General features: G+C 37.1%; 1 protein-coding gene across 6 annotated transcripts in view; it reads right to left on the reverse strand.

Annotated features, from left to right (window-relative positions):
• Window positions 1-21,511, reverse strand: part of myo18ab (myosin XVIIIA b) — a 105,858-nt gene that overhangs the window by 23,557 nt on the left and 60,790 nt on the right. For all 6 annotated transcript variants that reach the window (XM_067506466.1, XM_067506465.1, XM_067506462.1 and 3 more), the window contains 11 exons: window positions 17,209-17,337; window positions 13,907-14,050; window positions 13,104-13,193; window positions 12,039-12,158; window positions 10,191-10,302; window positions 9,002-9,129; window positions 7,161-7,315; window positions 6,439-6,562; window positions 4,931-5,038; window positions 3,338-3,430; window positions 2,785-2,895 (listed from right to left, as the gene is read on the reverse strand). In XM_067506466.1, coding sequence (XP_067362567.1) covers window positions 2,785-2,895; window positions 3,338-3,430; window positions 4,931-5,038; window positions 6,439-6,562; window positions 7,161-7,315; window positions 9,002-9,129; window positions 10,191-10,302; window positions 12,039-12,158; window positions 13,104-13,193; window positions 13,907-14,050; window positions 17,209-17,337 — 1,314 coding nt within the window. The remainder of the gene's footprint in view (window positions 1-2,784; window positions 2,896-3,337; window positions 3,431-4,930; window positions 5,039-6,438; window positions 6,563-7,160; window positions 7,316-9,001; window positions 9,130-10,190; window positions 10,303-12,038; window positions 12,159-13,103; window positions 13,194-13,906; window positions 14,051-17,208; window positions 17,338-21,511) is intronic.

Here is a 21,511-nt window from a genome sequence, read left to right on the forward strand (position 1 = left end):
ACATCTAAAAAAAAATTTAATTTCGGTTATCTGGTGTTGATTTTTTTTTTAAATCAAACGGTTATTAATGAATGATTATAATTTAGCACAGAATAGTTTTCAACTTAACTTTGCGTGATAAATTTTGCTTTGATCAAAAAAATTGCAATAATACTTTGCAATACTAGCCTGACAAAACTTCACATTCTACTGATCGGCTTTAGCAGATATATTCAAGTATTTTATAATACTTGTGCCTACTGTGCTGGTTGAGCAGTGTTCTGATACTCTTCAGTCAAGCTTCTCCCACACCAGCTTTATACGGTTCAGATCTGGTAATAAAGCTGGGCAAGCAATCACAGAGAGTATTCCAGTAATTACTTTCTTGTACTGTATGATTGTAAAATAGTACTTATTTATATTGTAGATTTTCTTTTACTCATATAGTTTTTTATATAGACTTTTTGATTTCATTCTGCACAAAACTTTTGCCTCACATTTGGACACTTTTGCTGCTGCTGTAACAGTGAAATTTCTCCACTGTATCCTAAGGCAGCATATCTGAGAACCAAAATGATCGAGTGAGATTTTTCTGAGTCTTCAAATTCTCGAATATGTGAATTAGCATGTGTGTGGGAGCATGCTCCTCTGTCCCAAATTGTTTGTAGGACTTAAAACAAGCAAATGCTGATGACATTTGCTGTCAGCGACTGCTACGTAGTCTTTTTTTTTTTTTGAATGCACAGCTCTGATGTGTTATAAATAAAACAGTTTTTTGCAGCAAACTTTTTTGTATTCAATTCAACTTTATTTATATAGCGCCAATTCACAACAAAGTCATCTCAGGGCACTTTACAGAATAAAGTCAAGATTAAAAAGATGTATAGGGAGAACCCAACAATTCCCCCTGGAGCAAGCCATAGGCAACAGTGGAGAGGAAAAACTCCCTTTAACGGAAGAAACCTCCAGCAGAACCAGGCTCAGGGTGGACGGCCATCTGCCTTGACCGGTTGGGGTGAGTGGAAAGTGAAGAGAAAAAAGAAAAGAGCAACAAAAAGCTAAATCGGGCAGGTTGGTGGGACCAGTAGCTTCACGCTGGAAGACACAACTTCATAACCGGGGACACCAGCAGAAAGGGACAGAGAGAGGGGGACAGAGAAGGACAAAGACAACTACAGGAGAAAACACACAGAGCTAATGGCATACAGTGGTGACAATTGTGGGGTGTGAGGAGAGAGGGTCAAGAGCAGGAAAGGAGCTCAGTACATCAGGGGTACCGTACCACCTGAGCTACAGCCACCCCATGTACTGACAGACAGCACTAAAACTAACAGTAATTCCCCTAATTCTCTTGTATAATAATTCTCTATAATAATTTTTTTATAACATTAGTTAAAAAAACTACAATGGAATGTTACCACCTTAACTTTTATTCCTATACAAGTTGTTTATCTTATTGATGATCTGTAGCTTTACTATGTATGATACTTAATACCGTTGCCTCTCTGAAAAACAAGGCATTGAATCAGAGGATCAGGCATCACGAAAGTTAGAAAGGAAGTGGCATTCCACTAATTTGAAAGAATCCTGCTTAGCCAGGGAAAAAACAGATAAATTACATATTAAAAAAAACAAAAAAGTGCTAAAACAGAATATTAATAATTAATAAAGCTGAAATAACTTCAAAAATAGTTTCTTCAAAACTAACATGTCTCTTAGACATTGCTATAATCAAAACCCTATTCCACACTAATATCTAATGTCCCCTTTATTTCTAATCATTAAAAAAGTAGTTGCAAAGCAACTATGTGACCACCTGTGCAAAAATATCAGTTAATAATAATAACAATAAAAGTTAATTATGAAGTTCCATAGGGCTCTGTTTTAGGACCAGTACTTTTAAATTTGTTTATGTCTCCTTTAGGCAACATTATTAGGAAAGATTCCATAAATTTCCATTGCTATGCAGATTAAACCCAGCTGTATTTATCTATACCCTGTTTCAGACATGAACTCTAAAGAATGTCAGGGGAATCAGGCCCTGATGTTGTCTTGAGTTTCCGTTTCAGACATGTAGCCAACATCGGGAGATGGGGTGGTGCTTGGGCACTTTGAGAAAGAGGCAGGTCATGACGCAAAAACAAAGCTGCCAGAAGTGTTTTGCTTTATAATCTGGTCATATACCACAGAATCTCGTGCTGTTTCTTGTATTTGTCTGACGATTTGCAGGTCTGCCCTTACCGACAGAAGTTTACGAATTTCATTGCCCTTTCAGTTCCGACGTTGTTGGTTTAAATGAATGAGTTATTCACCTTCGGGTGTTCGTATTTGCTCGGTTTCATGGCAATTGCAGGAAATGGACATCATCAACACGCCCACTTACTTATAGAGAATTCCTTATGAGTAAGTGCCTTCTCTATTCACAAATCAGTTTAGTTGGAGATAATCCAGACTTAGGGAGTTGCACTAGGGAGTTGGCTAGGTAAAATTTTAGTAATGTCATAGACTTAAGTGTTTGTGTTCACACATACACCTACCCCAGAGTTAGTCTGAAATGTGTCTGAATTCCAATGCTTGTCTGAAAGGGGCATTAGAAACCAGAAAGCAGTAATCAATTAGTCAAACTTTAAGTATGCCCAACCAACATAAAGGCCTGGATGTTCTATAATTTCCTATTTCAGACAAATCAGACAAAACTAAAGTTATTGTATTTGGGCCTTAAAATCTGAGAAGTATGCTGTCTACCTATTAAGTTACTTTAGATGGCATAGTTTTGACCTTGGATTTTATTTTTTTTTACCTCACCTTCTTACTGCAGGACTGTCTGATTTCCTCCACCTCATCATCTTTGCTCTCAATGTCCTTAGAATGGATTTGACGCAAGCGCTCCATCTCCATCTCCAGACGCAGCTTGGCCTGAAAGGAAACACAATGCAGTATCCACAGTAGTTGCTCTGTCTTAATATGCATCACTACTGACTAGTCTGCTGCTGGAGTTGAAAACAACAAAAATTAAATATTATATATAATATAATATATAATAATATATTTGGTGAACATTCAGGTCAACTTTAATGTTTATGTCTGGATCTAGTCCAGGGGATTCCAACAAGTCGCTGATCACTTTCCAAGTAGCTTGCCTAAGGGTTCATAAATCCTACATAAATTTAGTCAAATTAGAGTGGTCACTTAGCAAACCAGCTTACATGTATATCCAATCAAATTTATAAGAGTCTTCTTACACAAAAGGATTATTCTGGGGGAAAAAAGGTTGGAGACCCCTGCTCTAGAGGCATAGATTGATTGGAATTGATTCAAGCACTTTGTATCATCTTTATATACAGCCTATGATATGTACCTGTTCTAACATCTGGATGGTGCCTGCCTGCTCATCCAGCTCTTCTTCCTGGTCCTTTAACTTGGCCTCCATATCACGAAGCTGCTTTCTCACCTGAATAAAATCACATATTACACATTACATTACAGTGTATAAATAAATAGGGTCAAACATATATGTGTACACACACAGGTTTGTATTCCTTTTCTTGTTAGAACTTTTACTGACATACTACATTTCTTAGCTCCTAACCCTAACCGTCACAAATTATTACCCTAACCCTTACGCCAACTTACAAACAGACTCTACCATTAGGCAAAGTAGGCAATGGCCTTAGAAATTTACTATGATGTTCTGACACAAATACTTAATGCTTTCTAATTTGTACATATATAACATACTCTGGAATAACAAAAAAACATGATAACATGACAAAATGTACTGAAAGCACTTCAATACTGACTCCCACACCTCACCCACACATTACAGGTAAATGGATATTAACTTAAATGTGCCACTGCGGGCCTGTTAAAAGGCTTATGGAATGTCTCCAAACCTTCTTCCAGGTCACAAAACAAAACTAAATTAAAAAAAAGAAACCAGATACACCGTTTAAATTGCCTTAAAATAAATTTCTGTTATTCAGACATATAATTAGCAGTGAAAATACTAGTGCCTTTGACAAATACATTTGTTTTCCTGCTATTTCTTCATATTAAAAGTCCACTCACTGTTTTAAAAATGTAATGCTTTTATTCTGAAAGAACAGCAACAGAAAGTTTCAACAGCAAGTGTTTGGTCTGCTAAAGGCCTTAGAGACTCACTCTTCCTGTCTCTTGTTGTGCAGTGCAGCACTGCTGCCTAATTACTTTTTTCTCAACTGATTCACTGCACACATTTTTATATCACCAATATTTATGCTTAGGGATAGAGAATAGAGTAAGTAATCTCAGGTAAAAAGACTAAAGTTCAAGAGAAGTCATGAGTCACTGGCATTAAAGTCGAACTTGAGTTGCATGTCTTTTCTGATTTTTGAGTTGAGCCTAAATTAATCAAATTCATGACTTGAGTCAGTGTAAATACACTTTTATCTGGAAGGTCTAGTTTCTGATAATTGTGTATTCTGGAAGAATGTTCCGCTATAATGACAAAAGAACACTCAACTAAGTGAAAAACATATGAATAGCAGTAGTTAGGTGATGGACACAAGTGTTCTTGTCATTAAACATCTTTTTGAGTATAGTAAATTTATGAATAAGAAATTGAAGGAATATGGCTCCTAAATCTTTCTATAGAAGATCATCCACAAAAAACTGAGCGACAATGCAAGGCAGGCTACAAGACACCTATAACACCTCTGAAGGAGTTACAAGCTTAAGCATAGGCACAAAGACTACATGTTGCCCACGTTCAGTGGCAAAGAGAAAAAAGGACAAATTAAAGTTCAGGTAGCGTTTGTCAGAAGCCATGTGGGAGACTCTGAAGTTAATGGAATATGTTTCTATGATTTGAGACATTACCGACAGACTAGAACCTAGTCCACACACACACACACCTAGTAAAGGTGTGTGTGTGTGTGTAAAAGAAGTAAAAAAATAAAAAATTAAAAAAGACCTTGGCTAGGGATGTATCATCTTTGGATTCCTGGGAGTTGAGGTCCTGAAGCTCAGCCTCCAGCTGGTCAAGCTTCAAGTTGACTGCACACATCTCCAGGTCCTTGTCCTGTAGGACAGTCGTTTACAGTCAGAACATACGAAGAGATGTGGATGATCAGGGAATTAAAGTGTGAACATGGAATAGGAACAGACACATACAATTAAAACAATCTAATAAAAAAAGTATGAAAATTATAAGCAAATAACCTCAAGTAAAAATACAGCTATACCCTCAGCTATACAATAGCATATAATAGCAATAGCTCTTTTCTTTTCTCTCTCCAATTTCCACTCACCCCAACCGGTCAAGGTAGATGGCACACTGACTAAGACTATGAAACTTCACTGTAATGACTTATCTGAAGTAATTAAATGAAATTTTACTCAGTTGTTATTTTATTTGCTTTACTAGGTCAAATAATAAGTAGTATTAGAAAATCATTTTTTTAAAGAAGTGCATGCAGTGTGTATGTTACAGATTAAAATCTGTCAGGATACTGTTGGATCTTGTTTGTTTTGTATGATCTTGTAAGAGCAGTTAATTAACAGTGCAGTCATTTTTATGATAAGAAATATTATTAGAGTAAAAATGAATAGTTGATTAATTGACTGCCCCTCACAATGTTTTCATTAGCAGATGGAGTTTGCTCAGTTGTCATAGTGATCAATTTAGTCATTTGCTAAAGCCTAAAAGCTATCATTTTGACAGATCAGATCCCTGAGGGGGATCTACTGCAACTTTAAACAATTTAAATTCTTGTGGAGCTGGCAAGTTCATTACTTTGGTATAGTCTTGTCTTTGATCTCACTTTTATGACCTGTTGTCTAGCTGGCTTTAACCATTACACTGGTTTGCTTTAAAAGGAGGTAAGTTCTGTCGGTTAACACACAGGAAGATACACAGATCTTAATAATTTTGTGCAGGCATAGTCACTGATCACTAACAATACAGCACTCAACACATCTTGCTATGTAGGTGCTGAATGTGCATTAAAAGGGAACAGATTGGAGGACTTGGAACGTGTCTGTGGATCACAAAGGGCTGCAGCTGCACTGCTGGTGCAGAAGAGGTGCTTACTGCAAGACTTCCTCTTGGCAAGGAGAATGCTTAAAGGATGGGGAAACCCAAGCAGGGATGACCCGTGCCATAGGTAACATAGGCTGAAGAGCCGCTCTCCTCACCCACCAGGAGCAAATAAAGTTCAGTGTCTTGCTAGTACATCTAGCTATTCATGTAAGTTTTGGTTGTTTAATTTCTTGGTTGAATAAGTCTATAAGTGGTATTGCTTGGAAGCAATAATAAAGCAAAATAGGACAATAAAGTGACAGGAATTTAACCAGACCATGGACAGGAAAACTATAATATCCACACAATATCTATAATATAAGCTGCATGCAATTACACAAATGGTAGAAAAATATCATCTCAAAGTATGGTGAGAGAAACTGTACTATATAGACACAAACCTCTAGCTGCTGTCGGAGACTGAAGGCCTCTGTGGTCAGCATGTCTTTTTCTCGAGCCAGTTTCTCCCTTAGGCCTCTCTCTCTCTGCACCTCTTCTTGGGCTGCACTCACTTCACTATCAAACCTGGTCACAAACCCACACACACAAGCACATTCAAACACTTACTAATATGGTAAAGACACTAAAACTAAGCATAATTAGTGCTACTCTGATTATATTTAAGTAACAAAATTCGGTGTGAAAAAAATCTAATCAAATAAATGTGCTAAGCTACCTTACTTATGACATATTGTATTGTGCATATACAATAGCAAAAGCAGAGCTACAGAACATGTTGCTTGCAACAGTCTTGCTTGCTGTTTACAGCCATACCAATATACACAAAATTGTGTCTTTCTAGTTTTATATAGGGGAAATTAATTGAGAAAACGCATTTCCCTAGCCTTAACCATCATAAATAAATGCCTATACCCTTTCATAAACCCTGACCTACCCTAATTCTAATCTTAAATGTAAAAGTAGTAATCCCCAACAAGTCAAGACATAAGAGCCAGCAAAATGTCTCACCAAAGCTCAAATGTTCTTTGTAGAGCAAGATAGCATAAACAATCAATACAAAAGTTTTTTCTCTGCAATTACAGTTACTACAGCAACTCCTTAGTCTATGTTAAGTCATATGTACTGTATCTACAGGCCTAAACATGACTGTGTGTGTACAGACTTCCTCTGCTTCTTCTCCAGGTCGTGGTTGCGACTCTGCTGGCTCTCCAAGTGAAGTTTGGTGTCCTGTAGTTCAGATGTCAGTCGTTGGGTTTTTTTCTTTAGTTGCTGGATGTTTCGCTGGGACTCTTCATTATCAGCATGCAGGTCACTGATCTGAACAAACACACACAACATTACACAATTACCACTGGGAAAAAAAACCCATAAGGAAATATATAAAATGAGCAATATATATGAATTAGAACAGAGCAAAACAAGCCTGAACTCTGCAAAAATTATAATTATTTGAGTTACATTTTTTTCTCAAAAAAGTGCATAGTGTTTTGCTGAACACCTTAAGCCAAAGTACACGCAGGTGACATATCAAAATGAATGTTAAACAAAAGCCCCTTTAAACACACCTTACTTCATGATAAAGTCAGAGAAGTGGCTACTTACAGGACTTTTGTGAAATCGAGAAAAATGCAAGGAGTACATGGATTAAAATGATTCTATCTATGGAACCAGCTGTAAAATAAATCAATTAATCAAGCTTCAAGCATGCCTACAAGGCTTAAAGGCCTGGATGTCCTACAATTTCCTACTTCTAAACTCAGACAAAACTGAAATCTTAGTAATTGGGTCTAAAAATCTCAGAACTATGGTGTGTATCGTTATTCTAGATGGCATAGGTCTGGCACCCAGTACTAGTGGAAGATACCTCTGAGTTATTTTTGAGTAGGATTTGTCCTTTACCTCACATATAAAGCAAATCTCTAGAACAGCCTTCTTTCACCCACAGAACATCGCCAAAATTAAGAGCATCCTGTCTCAAAGTGATGCCAAAAAACTAGTGCATGCATTTGTTACTTATAGGTTGGACTACTGTAACCCTACTTTCAGGATGCCCTAAAAAGCCTGCAATTAATGCAAAATGCTGTAGCGAGATTTGCAGACTGCAATCAGAAAGAGATATCCTATTTGTTCCTCACTCGGTTCTCTTCATAGGCTTCCCATACAATCTAGAATAGAATTTAAAACCCTCCGACTGTGGCGCTGGAAAGTAGAGCAGTCACGCAACAATCTTGCAGTTGTTGGTTCGATCCCTGGTTCCTCTGGTCACATGTTGAAGTGTCCCGTCAAGCGTTGGCCAGCTGCATAGCAGCTCCCTTATTGGTGTGTGAGTGTGTGTAATTGTGAGGGCAAATCCGTGAATAAGAAGCAGTGTAAAGCGCTTTATGTGCCAATAAGTAGAGTGCAGACTATTTTCTTCTTACATATAAAGGTCTAAATGGTCAAGGGCCATCATATCTAAAAAACATCATATTTATGATATGGTACCATATCATCCCAAAAGACCACTTCTATCTCAGAATGTACTTACTTGTGGTTCCCAGAATTTCAAAAGGTAGAATGGGAGGCAGAGCCTTTAGCTATCAAGCTAAACACTCTCTACTTTGGACCTTCCTGGCTGTAGAGTAGTGTGTTTTCCAGTGTGCAGCTACTGGTCCTACCGACCTGCCCAATGTTTTGTTGTTTTTTGTTGCTCTTTTCTTTTCTCTCTCAACTATCCATTCACCCAAACTGAACCAGGCTCACCCACCTTGAGCCTAGTTCTGCTTCTGCTGGACGTTTCTTCCATTAAAGGGAGTTTTTTCTCTCTACTTTTGCCTAAGGCTTGCCCAAGGGGGATTTGTAGGGCTAGCTCTATATATCTTTATAGACTTTAATATGTAAAGTGCCTTGAGATGAATTTGTTGTGAATTGGCACTACATAAATAAAGTTGAAATGAACTGAATTAATAGAATAAGAATGGAAGTTGTATAGCAGTGTAAATCTTCCATTGTGTGTCTATTCACCCTCCTCTCCAGCTGCCGTTTGTTTTGCTGCTCCAACTCCAGCTTGTCATCAAACTCCTGTTGCAACCTCTTTTTGGTGAACTCAATCTCCCTGATGGCTCGTTCATACTTTAGTCTCCATTCTCCCCCTGAAAGCAAAACAAAGTCACATTTTTCTAAATGGTTTTACATTTCAAACGTATCCAACAAACAAGAACAACAACAAGAAAGAAAATAGCTTACAATATCAAATTGAGGTATTATGTTGAGGTATATGGAGCTATTTTATACATCTGAGGATGGACAGTGCTGCAGAAGCTTTACAACAAAAATTAAAAGTATATTTAGGAGCTACATTCACACAAGCAGTCAATTCAAAAGAAAGTAGAGGCCTGAGAAAAGGCCTGAATTACATAGCCATACTAGGCCTGAAGAAAGCCTGAGGAAATATCTCTTCAGCTGAACACTTAAATGGAAAGATATATAACATATAGAAAAATCACAACAGCATTTTACAGCAGAAGAACCAGAAATATGTAACTATATCATCTATTCCCCCATCTTTGCCAAGAAAGAAAAGAAGACATGAAGATGAATCCTCTAAGCAGCCACTACACCAGCTAACAGGATCGTAGTCTGTGGTCCTTTCAATAAGTAAAATACTGCCCCTAATACATTACCTTGACTCAAATTATTTTTTATGGTTTCTGTAAAATGGCATATAACCACTTCTGTTGACTAATTTAAAATGGTCAAAATCCAAAATCCTTAGGCTGTACAAGCAGATTTTTTCCAGATACTCTTGTGGAAACTCACTAGTTTTATAGATAGATTTACCAAATGGGACCCTTGATAATTATTATTTTAATAAAATAATTGCCTAAACCAAACATTTCTTTGTTGTTTTATTATTTAATTTGGTACTTAATAATTTTACCAATTAATAGGTGAGGAGGAGAATGTCTTACACTGATTGAATATAAAAGCAATAACAGTAAAGCCAGCTCTTGGGTAACAAACTGGATTTTTTTTTGTTCTCCTCACATAAACTTGTCAAAAGAAATAAATTGTGTCTTCAGACTCTCAGGGTAAGTTACAGTGGTAATTGACTCAGAGTTGAAGTTTTCACTAAGTCCACTACCTAAATTACCACCTCGATCTGTTATTTTCCTTTGTCTGCATTGTGTATGTGCAATGTAGTGTGTCTGACCTGTGTCATCTTCGTCCATCTCTCCATTGAGTTCAGAAGCCCTGATGAGTCGAGCCTCCATCACTTCCATTTCCATGGACTCCATCTGTTTCTTCACATTGTCAAACTTGGCCTGGTGTACGGGAGAAAAGAAGTGGTTTCTATAACAATGTGACACACATCACCATCCACAGCTTGACTTTCAAGTTTTCAAATACTGTCATAATACATTAGATACCAAAGAGACACGAGCCCCTTTAATTGAGCACTGGAATTCAGACACTTTCCAGACTTTCTCTAAGGTGGATGTATGTGTGAACGCAAACGCACAAGTCTGTTGGCCCTGACATTCCTCGTATTTTACCCAGCCAGCTCCCTAGTACAAAGTCTGGATTATCTCCAACTGAGCTCATTTGTGAATAGAGGAGGTAATACTCCGGAGAATTCTCCGTGAGTATGTGGGCGTGTTGATGATGTCCATTTCCTGCAACTGCCACGAAACTGGGCAAATACGAACAACCTAAGGTTTTTTCTCAGTTTCTTTCTTCTGCTCTCTCAGTTTTTCAAATTACACAGAAAATGTGCACCGATAATGCCATGCAACCCCCCCAAAAGCCATTGTGAGAAGGTTCCAGAATTTTCTGAGCAGACCTAGATGAAGACTGTTTGTAACTTCCGTGACTTCATTTTTTTGAATTGCTTCACATAAAGTATATCACTGTGTTAGTTGAACAGAATTGGCAGATTTTAATGTGCGAAGAACCAGGCCAAGAAGATCACCTGTTTCAAAGAACTTATCTGTACTAAAAGTCATAATCAAATTTTGTGCTGTCTCCATCTCGACTCAGGTGGGTCTTCTTATGGAACACAGTTTTCTAATGAATGACTACTTATTGTCACTTCATTGTTCCTGCAAGGCAATGTCGGAAGGTCTGATTAACTGCTACTAAGTAATGTTAATTCACTGTTCAGTGAATTAACATTAGTCAGTAGTCAGTAGGGAAACAGACTAAAGACAACACTGTTGTCTGTAAAGCCCATAGATTGTCTATATGAGGTAGTAGACATCACTCTGTAACACTGATAAAAACTTCTACTGTAAAAAAAAGTCCAGAAAGTATGTAAAGGCTTTTCTGAATTTATTTACTTTCTAACAGAAACTTAATTAATTCTTCTCTTCTCCTAAAATGTTATTTGTAATTTGAATAAATACTTATTTAGATATAATATCTGCGTATACAGTTTATATGTGCACATGATTTTGAACCTGAAAAAACCCTGATGCCTAGTGTGCTCCACTGACAGGTGAAGCTAGTGGTTGTAGTGGTGTAAACTATTTTGTTGCAGAATCATTGTTCAAATCAATACTGATTTACTATCATACAGTAGCATTGAATGACTATATTTTCATACCTATAGCTTTTGTCAGAAATATCCAGTCAGGCAGTGATAATATGTACAGTCAGGTCCATTCAAGAAGTACAATGTTTATAATTTTGTCTTAATACAATGATAGACTGGGGGTCTAAGAATAAAAATGTGTGTACATCTTAAACTGTTCACACAATATTTTTAAAACCCCTAAAAGAAACACAAGTACCATTTTTTAATCCAAAATAGTGGCTTACATATATACAAAATTATTAAAATTGTTCCACTGTTCAAAATGTATAGGCTTTGCAGTACTGTATTTAAGTACAAAGTCAAGGCAATTGTACTAAACTGTTTTCTTTTTATGATACGTTCTACTACATCTACTACTTCAGTACAGTTCTGACACATTGTAAAGTAACTAGTAACTCAATTAAAGAGTTTTACAAACAAAACAAAACAAAAAACTTAACAAAACCAAAATTTTATTGTTTCTACCTGCAGGTCCTTCATGTCCTTTTCCAGACGAAGTCTCTCCGAAGTTTCTGTCTCCAGCAACTGGGAGGCTGACTCGCCTGTGTTCCGCTCATCAGTCAGCTCTGTAAATAGCTCTGTGATCTGATGCAATACACACAGAAACGCACAGTGTCAATTATGTTTATACTGTATTGGCTTGGTGTGTATTCTGTCAGTAATCTCACGTATGTGGAGGGGTGTGTGTGTTCTTTAGGCCATGTGAGATTTCTGATAATACAAAATGAAGTAAAGAAATTATATAATTTAATATAAAAATATATATAAACAATATAATGTTTTAGTTTTAGTCTATGGATAATATTCACAATATAATTTAAGTTATTCTTCACTAAAATACAAAACTTTCTGAATTAAAGGAGGCTGTTATTGTATGCAAACTTTATACTCACAGTGGCCATAAACTCTGCAAAGTCTTTCCCTTAAAATCTTGTGTTTGTGTTTTAGCTGGTGAAAATAAACAAATTAAATTTCCACTCTTTGCTGTTTCAGGTTCTTGACACAATTTACACATTATCACAAATGTTTGATTCCCATCTTATTTGTTGCTGAAACAATTCCAAACAATAATTAGCTAATAACTTTAACTTTAATAACTTTATTAACTTTAATAATTTTATTTATTTAGAATCCACTCTTCCTAGAATCTTAAACTCAGACTTCCACAATTTTCAAAAACGCTAATAAAAGATAACGATATTATATGGCAACGCCCCATATTAATGATATTGTTTGAATACTGATGGACATAGGAACATCAAAGACTCTTCTGAAAAGACAAAATTTAACTACGAAAATGATAGTGATCATTGACTGGGGAAAAACAATAAGAACAAACCATTTAAATAAAGGGAACTTTTTCAGAATTGTTTTAAACTCAGTTTTTACAGTCTTTGCCTTGTATGTTGCACAGCCAACATAGATTTTAACTGGTGACCTTCTAGCTGTGAGGCGACACAGCTAACAACATCACCACCATGCTGTTCTATTTTCAGGCCAATGTGCCCTAAATTCCCTCTGTGTATTTACCCTGCTCTCAAGACGGTCATTGTTAAGTCGCAGCTCATTCCTTTCTTTCTCCACTTTCTCCAGTTTCTGCTTCAGCTGCTGTATCTCTTCCTGAGAGGAAAAAGAAGATGTTAACAACAAACACAGATCTTTGTGATGATACAGCAGATAGAGCAAATTGAGAATTCCTTTTTTTAATTTGATCACCGATTCTATCTCTGATGCACAGTTGGTATTTTTACTGTTTATATATATTAGGTGAAGTAGACATTTCATTTATCAAAAACACCCAATTTTCATTTAACATTTAGCTTTTAGCAGCAGCTAAAATTGTGTAGCATCACAACAATATATTTTGCAGATAGCAGGGATGTCTGGCCAGTGTTTTCAGTCTGGTAGCACTCGGTCTCCGGTAGAGGAAAAAAGCCAGTTGGTCGTCATTTTACGTTTGGGGTGTGAAAGAAAGACACTTTATTTATATTTTATTATGTATTTGGTTGATGTTTTGATGTCTTGGCATATTCCGAAAGAAGTGTGGGATTGCCACAGCAGAACAAGTTACGGATGTTGATTTGGCATGTGTTTTTAAGCCGAATGCCCCTCCTGTCGCAACCCTGCCATTTTTGTCTGGGCTCAGTACTGGCACCAGCTGGGTGCCCTTGGTAGCTGGGTGGTTCCACACCTGGTGGGGTGGGATTTGAACCCATGGCCTTCTGCACCCAATGCTCTACCACTGATCCACGATTTCCTCCATTATGAATTAAAAGTAACAATTGAAAAGCATTTATACTGTATGCATAGATAATGGATGTGTGTATACGCACATCTTTTCCGCGGATCTGTTCCTCAGTGAGCTGCACCTCTATCAGAGGTCTGACAGTTGTAAAGAGCTTCCACCATGGCCAGTCTTTGACACCACGATTCTTCTTTATGTTCTTCTGGATGCAGCGAATCGCCAAATCCTGGATCTGTCAGACACACATGCAACATTAGGCAGAGGCAGAATCAAAGAATGAATAGGGTAGTAGGTAGAGCGGCATGCTGGACTGAGGAGTATCGTCATATTGTGATTGCTAATAGAAATGCTAATTGCTAATAGTGTGCAACATTTTCCCCATATTGTTTAATAGAAATATGCTCTAACAATTATCTTAAAATGCTGAGGAAGTTTCTGATGAGAGACTCATTGAACAGTACTGGCAGCAGTGCAGTGATATTAACAAGTAACAGACAGAGAAGAGTAACGATCTCTGCTTGATTAGTACATTTATTAGCTTCTCATTTACTTTAATTTAATAAGTACTATTACCAACTATTCTAAGTATCACACTAGCACTATCTTAGGTTGGACAATGAAGCTTGACTTTTGACTTCCTGAATATATGTTTCAAATTTAGGGTGGTGACACCTTTCTATCAATCCAGGGATTATCCTGTCTTCTGAGCTCTCTATAGCTTGCATTCTTTTCACTACAACAGTGTGCCACAATGTCTACATTACACACCTAAGAAATGTTAAATTGTCTGCTCATATAGCAGAGACTTTACAATGTTGCTTCTCATTTACGCATTGATGCACACACACCCACACAGATGATGGCAGCTCACAGACAAGGTTACCTGGTCCACCGTGAGCAACTTGGGGTCCAGTATTGGGGACACTGACATGTAGCTAGGAGGGACCAGGAATCGAACCACTGACCCCGTGGACCATGGAAAACTCCCTTACCAACTGAGCTACAACTACTCCCGTATAAGATAATAAAAAGAAAGACACTGAGCCTGTAAAGTAGTGAAAGTAGCATGTTTTATGCAATTGGAAAAGTATTTTGAAGGGGAAACCACTGTAAATGGGATTGGAAAACATATTCCATTAATCAAGCCAGAAGAAACATGTTGAAATTATGAACCTCGAAAATCACATATTTTTATTAAAAACTTCCATCCATGAAATAGGGGATCAACAGCTGTCTAGGGGCTGATCTATGTTTAATCAAATTTTGCTTAATTATTAAACTGGCTGAGTAGCGCTTTTTTGTTTGTTTGTCTGTTTTATTGTGTTTGTTTTGTGGACCGCCCTTAGCTTTAAATACTGCATGCATCTGCCATGACGTTGTTGTGATAAGCTTATGCAATTTATTTATTTTTCTCCATTCTTGAATTAGTTTTTCACTAAGAACTTGAATTGATAATGGGAGAATGAGACCACTTTGTAAAGTCTTCTCCTCAGCACATCCCAAAGATTCTGTTGGGTTAAGGTGGCAAATTTATGTCTGAAAATTATGTATTTTGCTCCCTGAACCAGCTCTTTTACAATTTTGATTTTTAAATCTGCAATTACTATTGAGCTGTTTTGGTAGATTTAAAATATTAAGTACTGCATAGACAACTTCTGGCTTACAGACTTTGTACATACAGTATTCATTTAAGTACATATACTGTGTAAGTACTTCTTAACTCAGCTTTTACTAATAGTGACCAAGTCCGACACTCATGGTGGATATTAATTGCTTTCAAACACAAAAGCAGTTGACATTTGATCTTGCTTTTTATAGCCATGTCACAGCTATAATAGCCAAACATTTTCTACTGCTGTCACTGCTGTCTGCAATAAAAGCCCTTTTTACAACATTTTTTTATGTTGATGGGAGTAAGACCACCCATTTAATCATTTGTTATCTGCACCACTTATCCTTTCAACGGTCACAGAAGATTAAGGATGTCTGGCAAATTTAAAATAACCAGTTCAATTAATAAGAAAAGTTTTTAACAAATGCTCAGAAAACCTGAGACACACCATATTTCTATTAATAAAATGTTCCTAAAGGCTGGAAACATTGGCCAACAAATTTCAGTGAAATTTTTGTTTCCTTTATGAATTTTGGTTGAAATAATAGATTTTTACACACTTAACTTAAATATGTATTTATAATTTTAGAATTTTCTACAATTTCTACGAAAAACTGCAATTATACATCTCTGGCAGCCTATGCTAAGATGTTGCACCATAAGCAATGAAAGAAAACAGTATTGCCATAGGTTTTGCTTGTAGTCACTGTCCAATGCTTCACGCATCAGTGTCCAGAAATTGTCTCCCAGTACCCCACCAGGTGTGCTACTTTCCTGAGTAGCATTTCTCCATGTTTGCATAGTCTTGATGAAACCTTTGACTATGTTTATTAGTGAAGGGGCTGAGGTGGGCTGGGAAGAAATCCAATTGGAAATAAAGGACATGTATCTGCAGTGTTTTTATGCATTGTTTTGACATTTCAAAATTATATGCAATTAAATTCACACCATTTGAACTTAACAGTTTAGGTAAATAAAGCGTTGCCTTGGAAACATGCCAGAGTCTTGAAGATGTGTTTGGGTAAGCCTGATCTCACCTGGGCGCATGATCAGCCGAACTTTTTTGCAGTGTCTTAGGTAATGAAATCTGTTGTATGAATTGTATTAGTTAAGGCATTAAAATATAATACTTTTGACCTAAAAAGATCATAAGCTACTGCCACACAGCTAAACATGAGCAAAAATATATATGCGGTATTGAAGATTTTGTAATTTTCATTACAAAATGCTTATTTTGTAAATGCTTATTTTTTTGTGTTTTTCTCAGGCCATCCATCCATTATCTGTGATAACTTATCCTGTTTAGGGTCATAGGAGGCTGGAGCATATCCCAGCTGTCACTGAGTGGGCAAGTTAGACTGTGGACAGGTTGCCATTCAAACACAGAGAGACACGCTAATGGACAACCATTTACACTTAAATTCATTCCTGGGTAATTTAGATTCATGAACAAAATTAACATGTGTGTCTTTGGACTGTCAAAGGAAACCAGAGTACCTTGAGGAAACCCCCGCAAGCACGGGGAAAACATGCAAAGTCACAAACAGATAAAGGCTACAAGAATCAGGTAGATTCAAACCAACAACTTTCTAGTTGTGGTACAGAAGTGTTAAGTACACCACTAAAGGAAGAAATATGATTGCCCTGAAACATGGACGTGCGGGGAATTTTATAGTATATTTAACCTGTATTTAGCTACAACAGCTACATTAATCTACTATACTATAATAGAAGGAAAGACAAATTCATTTGAATTGATCCTATCCAAGCAGTCTTACCTTCCTCTTCTTGAAGGCCTGTCTAGCCAGGTATCCCCTGCAGGCAGCCTGGAACACAGAGATGTTCCTCCTGGTCTGAACATCTCGTTGCTCTTCTAACCGAGACAGAGTTCCCGCTCTAAAGAACACCTGCCGGAAGAGAAGGTGAGTTAAGACTAAGTCACAAGTCTCATAAAAGAAAGGACTGATAACTTACATAAGCCTACAATAACTTAACCAAACAAACATGGTCAGCTTGAAGTCAACAAAGGATGTGAAGCTGTACACTCCAGCAAGTGTATTATTTGCTGAAGATTACAAATACCAAAACAGACATCACAAAGAGAAAAAGTAAATGAAAAGAAATACGAACAGATTCTAATTTAAAAATCTAAAAGCAAAGCATTTAAAAAGAGAAAAAGCACTGTGAATCCTTTGGTGCTGAAAACATTTTTCCAAGCAAAGATGAAAAAAGCTGAACAAAATGTGATGTCATGCCAATAATTAAAGAATTATGTAATAACACTGGTTATGTCATTGACAATGTCATTAAAGCAATAATTTGTAAAGTACAAAAGTCTCAAAAAGTATAGAAGATATTCAAAAAGCCGTATACAAGCATTAATGTCCCTTATAAACTGAACCTTTTGAAGTTTGTACAGTGTTTCTAGGCGAAAGTATGCAGAAGCAGTTAGTCGCCAAAAAACAAACAAACCAAGACGGAAGTCAGAATAATAACCAGAAAAAAACAGCATTTTTTTAAAATTCACTGTGAATCCTTCATCACTGAAAAGATTTTCCAAGCAATACTAAAAACGCTGAACTGTTTTTGCTGAAATAAAATAAATACATAAAAATGTAAAACAAACATGTCCAGAGGGTGCAAAGTGCATAAATAGAGCATAAATCCTCTGGATTTCAAAAATTTTACTAAAAAGAAAAGTTCTTACAAACATCATGCCCTAAACTGTAACACAGCCAAAATGATCACCAAATCAATTATTACTGTTTGTGCTTTTGGCCAAATCCTTCAATAACAGTTAGTCACATCAAAATGAGAAGCACATTTTCTGCATGCTGACAATTGTCCCTACTGTTTTATTAAATAATTTTTCTGTGGAAAAACTGAGAACAAATTTTTACAAGCAGAAGAGCAGAAGCAGTGTGTGATGTCATCAAGACTCTGCTGGAAGAGAGACGAAATTTCCGAAAACTGCATAAAACTTAGAGCTGCAATTATTCAGAAACTGTAAAAGATATTAAAATGCAGAATACAAGGCTGATATCTAAAAGTCTTGTGATTTGCTGAAAGTTTGAATGATCTCGCTAGGCTTAAGTATGTCCAACTAGTTAAAGATGAAAGTGGACAAAGCTGAAGAGTAGCTAAAGTGTGTCTCCATTAATTTAAATGAGAAACAATTTGCTGAAAAAAGCTAAATACTTTAAAAACTTTAAAAGATATTAAAAAGCTGAATGGAAGAACTCATCGTTAATAAGCTGAACATAGTTAAGTTTTGAACGGTGTTTCCTGCTGAAAGTAGGCTGAAGTAGTTGTTAAGTGCCAAAAAAGGCACAGAAGACAAAAGTCAGAAGAATAATAAAAATTAGAACAACATAGAAGATTAAATATCAAAATGGAAATAGACTACACTGTCTGATATCCCTCTAGAGTTGAGGATGCCACATGAGGATGAGAGGAGCAAAAAAAGAACATTTTAGTAAATAGTCTCTCTGCAATCCTGCAAAAGTTTAAAAAAACTATTCTACTTATTTCAGATGATATCAAAGCAACATGACAAAACTTTAGTTATGAACAATTAAATCTTTAATTCATTCTGACAAACAACTGATCACTGTGGTATGATTTAAATAACAAATAAAAAAAGTCAAAATTTATCACAAAAATGATATATTCAATTCAAATACCGGAATCAGCAGTATTTGTGCCCACACTGCTAACTTTAAATTGCTCATTACAAAAAAATTGGAATGTACAAGAAATAGAAACTAGTGAAAGGTCAAATTCTTAAGGATCAAGTCCTCCACAGTACTACCACAAGCTAATAATGCTCTAATTACTTGTGCTTCCACTGGTATTGTATCTGGTTCAAAGCTAATCAACATGCAGACTAATGACCGACTGTGGCGTCTCTGATTGGACAGTGTAGAAGCAATCTTACTCGAGTCTAATGGTCCAGGAAGTACTTCACTCCGGAGATCATTGCATGACAAACATTGAACATTCATTGTATTTGCTTCTCAACTTAGCCGATGAGGGACCAATTTTACATACAAGTTTAAGAACAGTAATCTCACAAACACGTTAACAAACAGTTTCATACATACAAGATGAAACTATGGCTGAACCCACAGGTCTCTGTAAGAAACCATGTGCCTCCACAGCTACACTCTAAACCTTTCACTTATACCTTGTTGCCTTCCCCACTACCTGCAGTCCCTTTGCTCCTGTTACGGTGTCACGTCTGCTCCCTTCAGTAGCCGAGCCGAACTGCCCCTCTTATAAAACTTTTGCTATGCATTGTTTTGCTTGACAACTGTAATTATTGACATCTTATTTTAATTATTTGCATTGTCGCCCATTTAATAAAAATGTCTACGGACACATCTGCAGTATTGCATATGTGACTGAAAATGAGATCCTGCTTTTGTCTAAATTATCTGGTTTCAATTACTTAACTAGATGCCTTTTTTGGCACTTAAATTGAGGAATGAATGAAATTAGCATATATCAACATATAGTTATGGTGTTCATGCTATAGTCTCCCTTCTCCGTCTCCGTCTCATCACCAGAAAGTCAAAAAACAATAAATTTGTTCATCAACGCACATGTTAAACAATTAAAACTCTGCCAGGATGACACAACTCTAACTTCTTTATTCTTTTTAAACTTACCCATTTTTAATGTCAATCCATTGTTTATTTTACATGGAGTGTGTTTAATTTGGGAAAGAGTAGTGGAAGCTCGGCTAAGGGCAGAGGTGAGTATTTGTGAGCAGCAATATGGTTTCATGCCTAGAAAGAGTACAACAGATGCAGTATTTGCTTTGAGGACGCTGATGGAGAAGTACAGAGAGGGTCATAGGGAGTTGCATTGTGTCTTCGTAGATTTAGAAAAAGCGTATGACAGGGTGCCGAGAGAGGAGCTGTGGTATTGTATGAGGACGTCTGGAGTGGCAGAGAAGTATGTTAGAGTGGTGCAGGACATGTATGAGAGCTGTAAGACAGTGGTGAGGTGTGCTGTAGGTGTGACAGAGGAGTTCAAGGTGGAGGTGGGTCTGCATCAAGGATCGGCTTTGAGCCCCTTCTTGTTTGCTCTGGTGATGGACAGACTGACAGATGAGGTTAGACAAGAATCTCCCTGGACTATGATGTTTGCAGATGACATTGTTATTTGTAGTGAGAGCAGGGAGTGTTGAACTGGGTTTTTTTGTTTGTGTTTGAAGTCATAAGCATATGGCCTGACATTTGCACAACAAGAGGCTTAAGATGTTAGTGTTTTGTTTACATCACATCAGAACCGTGCAACTAATAAAAAAAGTTCAATCACTCGACTACAGGGGCAGTTGAATGATACAATCATCATTATTATGCCGACGGGAGCGCTTTTAATCATCCAAATGATTTGGGACAGAGCAAGTATGCTACAAGCACAAGCTCACATGCATAATACAGACATTGCCCTAGGGGGCTCGTAGGATATAACTGGTAGCGTTTTATTCAGACATTTTTGTTAACACATACAGCTACTCCTAAAAAAGTCAGGATAATAAATTCCACTGCATGTCTGAAAGGGGCTAGAGATACAGCAGTTTTTGTACTGTGTTTGTGTTTTCCCCCACCTTAAAGGAGCGAGGAGGTTTAACAGCTGCTGCCTGTGTCCCTGTTTTCAGAGACACACTTTGACCAATGGAAACTGTCTCTTGGATGTTAATAAAAGCATGCATTCAGCCTGATCGCCTCTGGTTTGTTTCCCTGAAAAACAGCAGTTACAGTCTTTGACTAATTAAACAAAAACAAGTATACAGGTACACAGCAAAATCAATTCAATTCAACTTTATTTAGATTTAGGACCAGTAGCTGCACCCTGGAAACCACGCACAGCTCCATAGCTGGGGACACCTGCAGAAAGGGCAGAGAAGGAGAAAGACAACTACCGGAGAAAACACAGAGTTAATGACATGCAGTGGTGACAATTTTGGGGTGAGAGGAGAGGTGAGGGGGTGAAAGAGAGGAGAGAGGGACAAGAGGAAGAGGAAAGGAGCTCCAAGGGTTGGGTCCCCCAGCAGTCTAAGCCTATAGCAGC

Source organism: Channa argus, chromosome 6 (assembly GCF_033026475.1).
Source record: "Channa argus isolate prfri chromosome 6, Channa argus male v1.0, whole genome shotgun sequence".
NCBI lineage: Eukaryota > Metazoa > Chordata > Actinopteri > Anabantiformes > Channidae > Channa > Channa argus.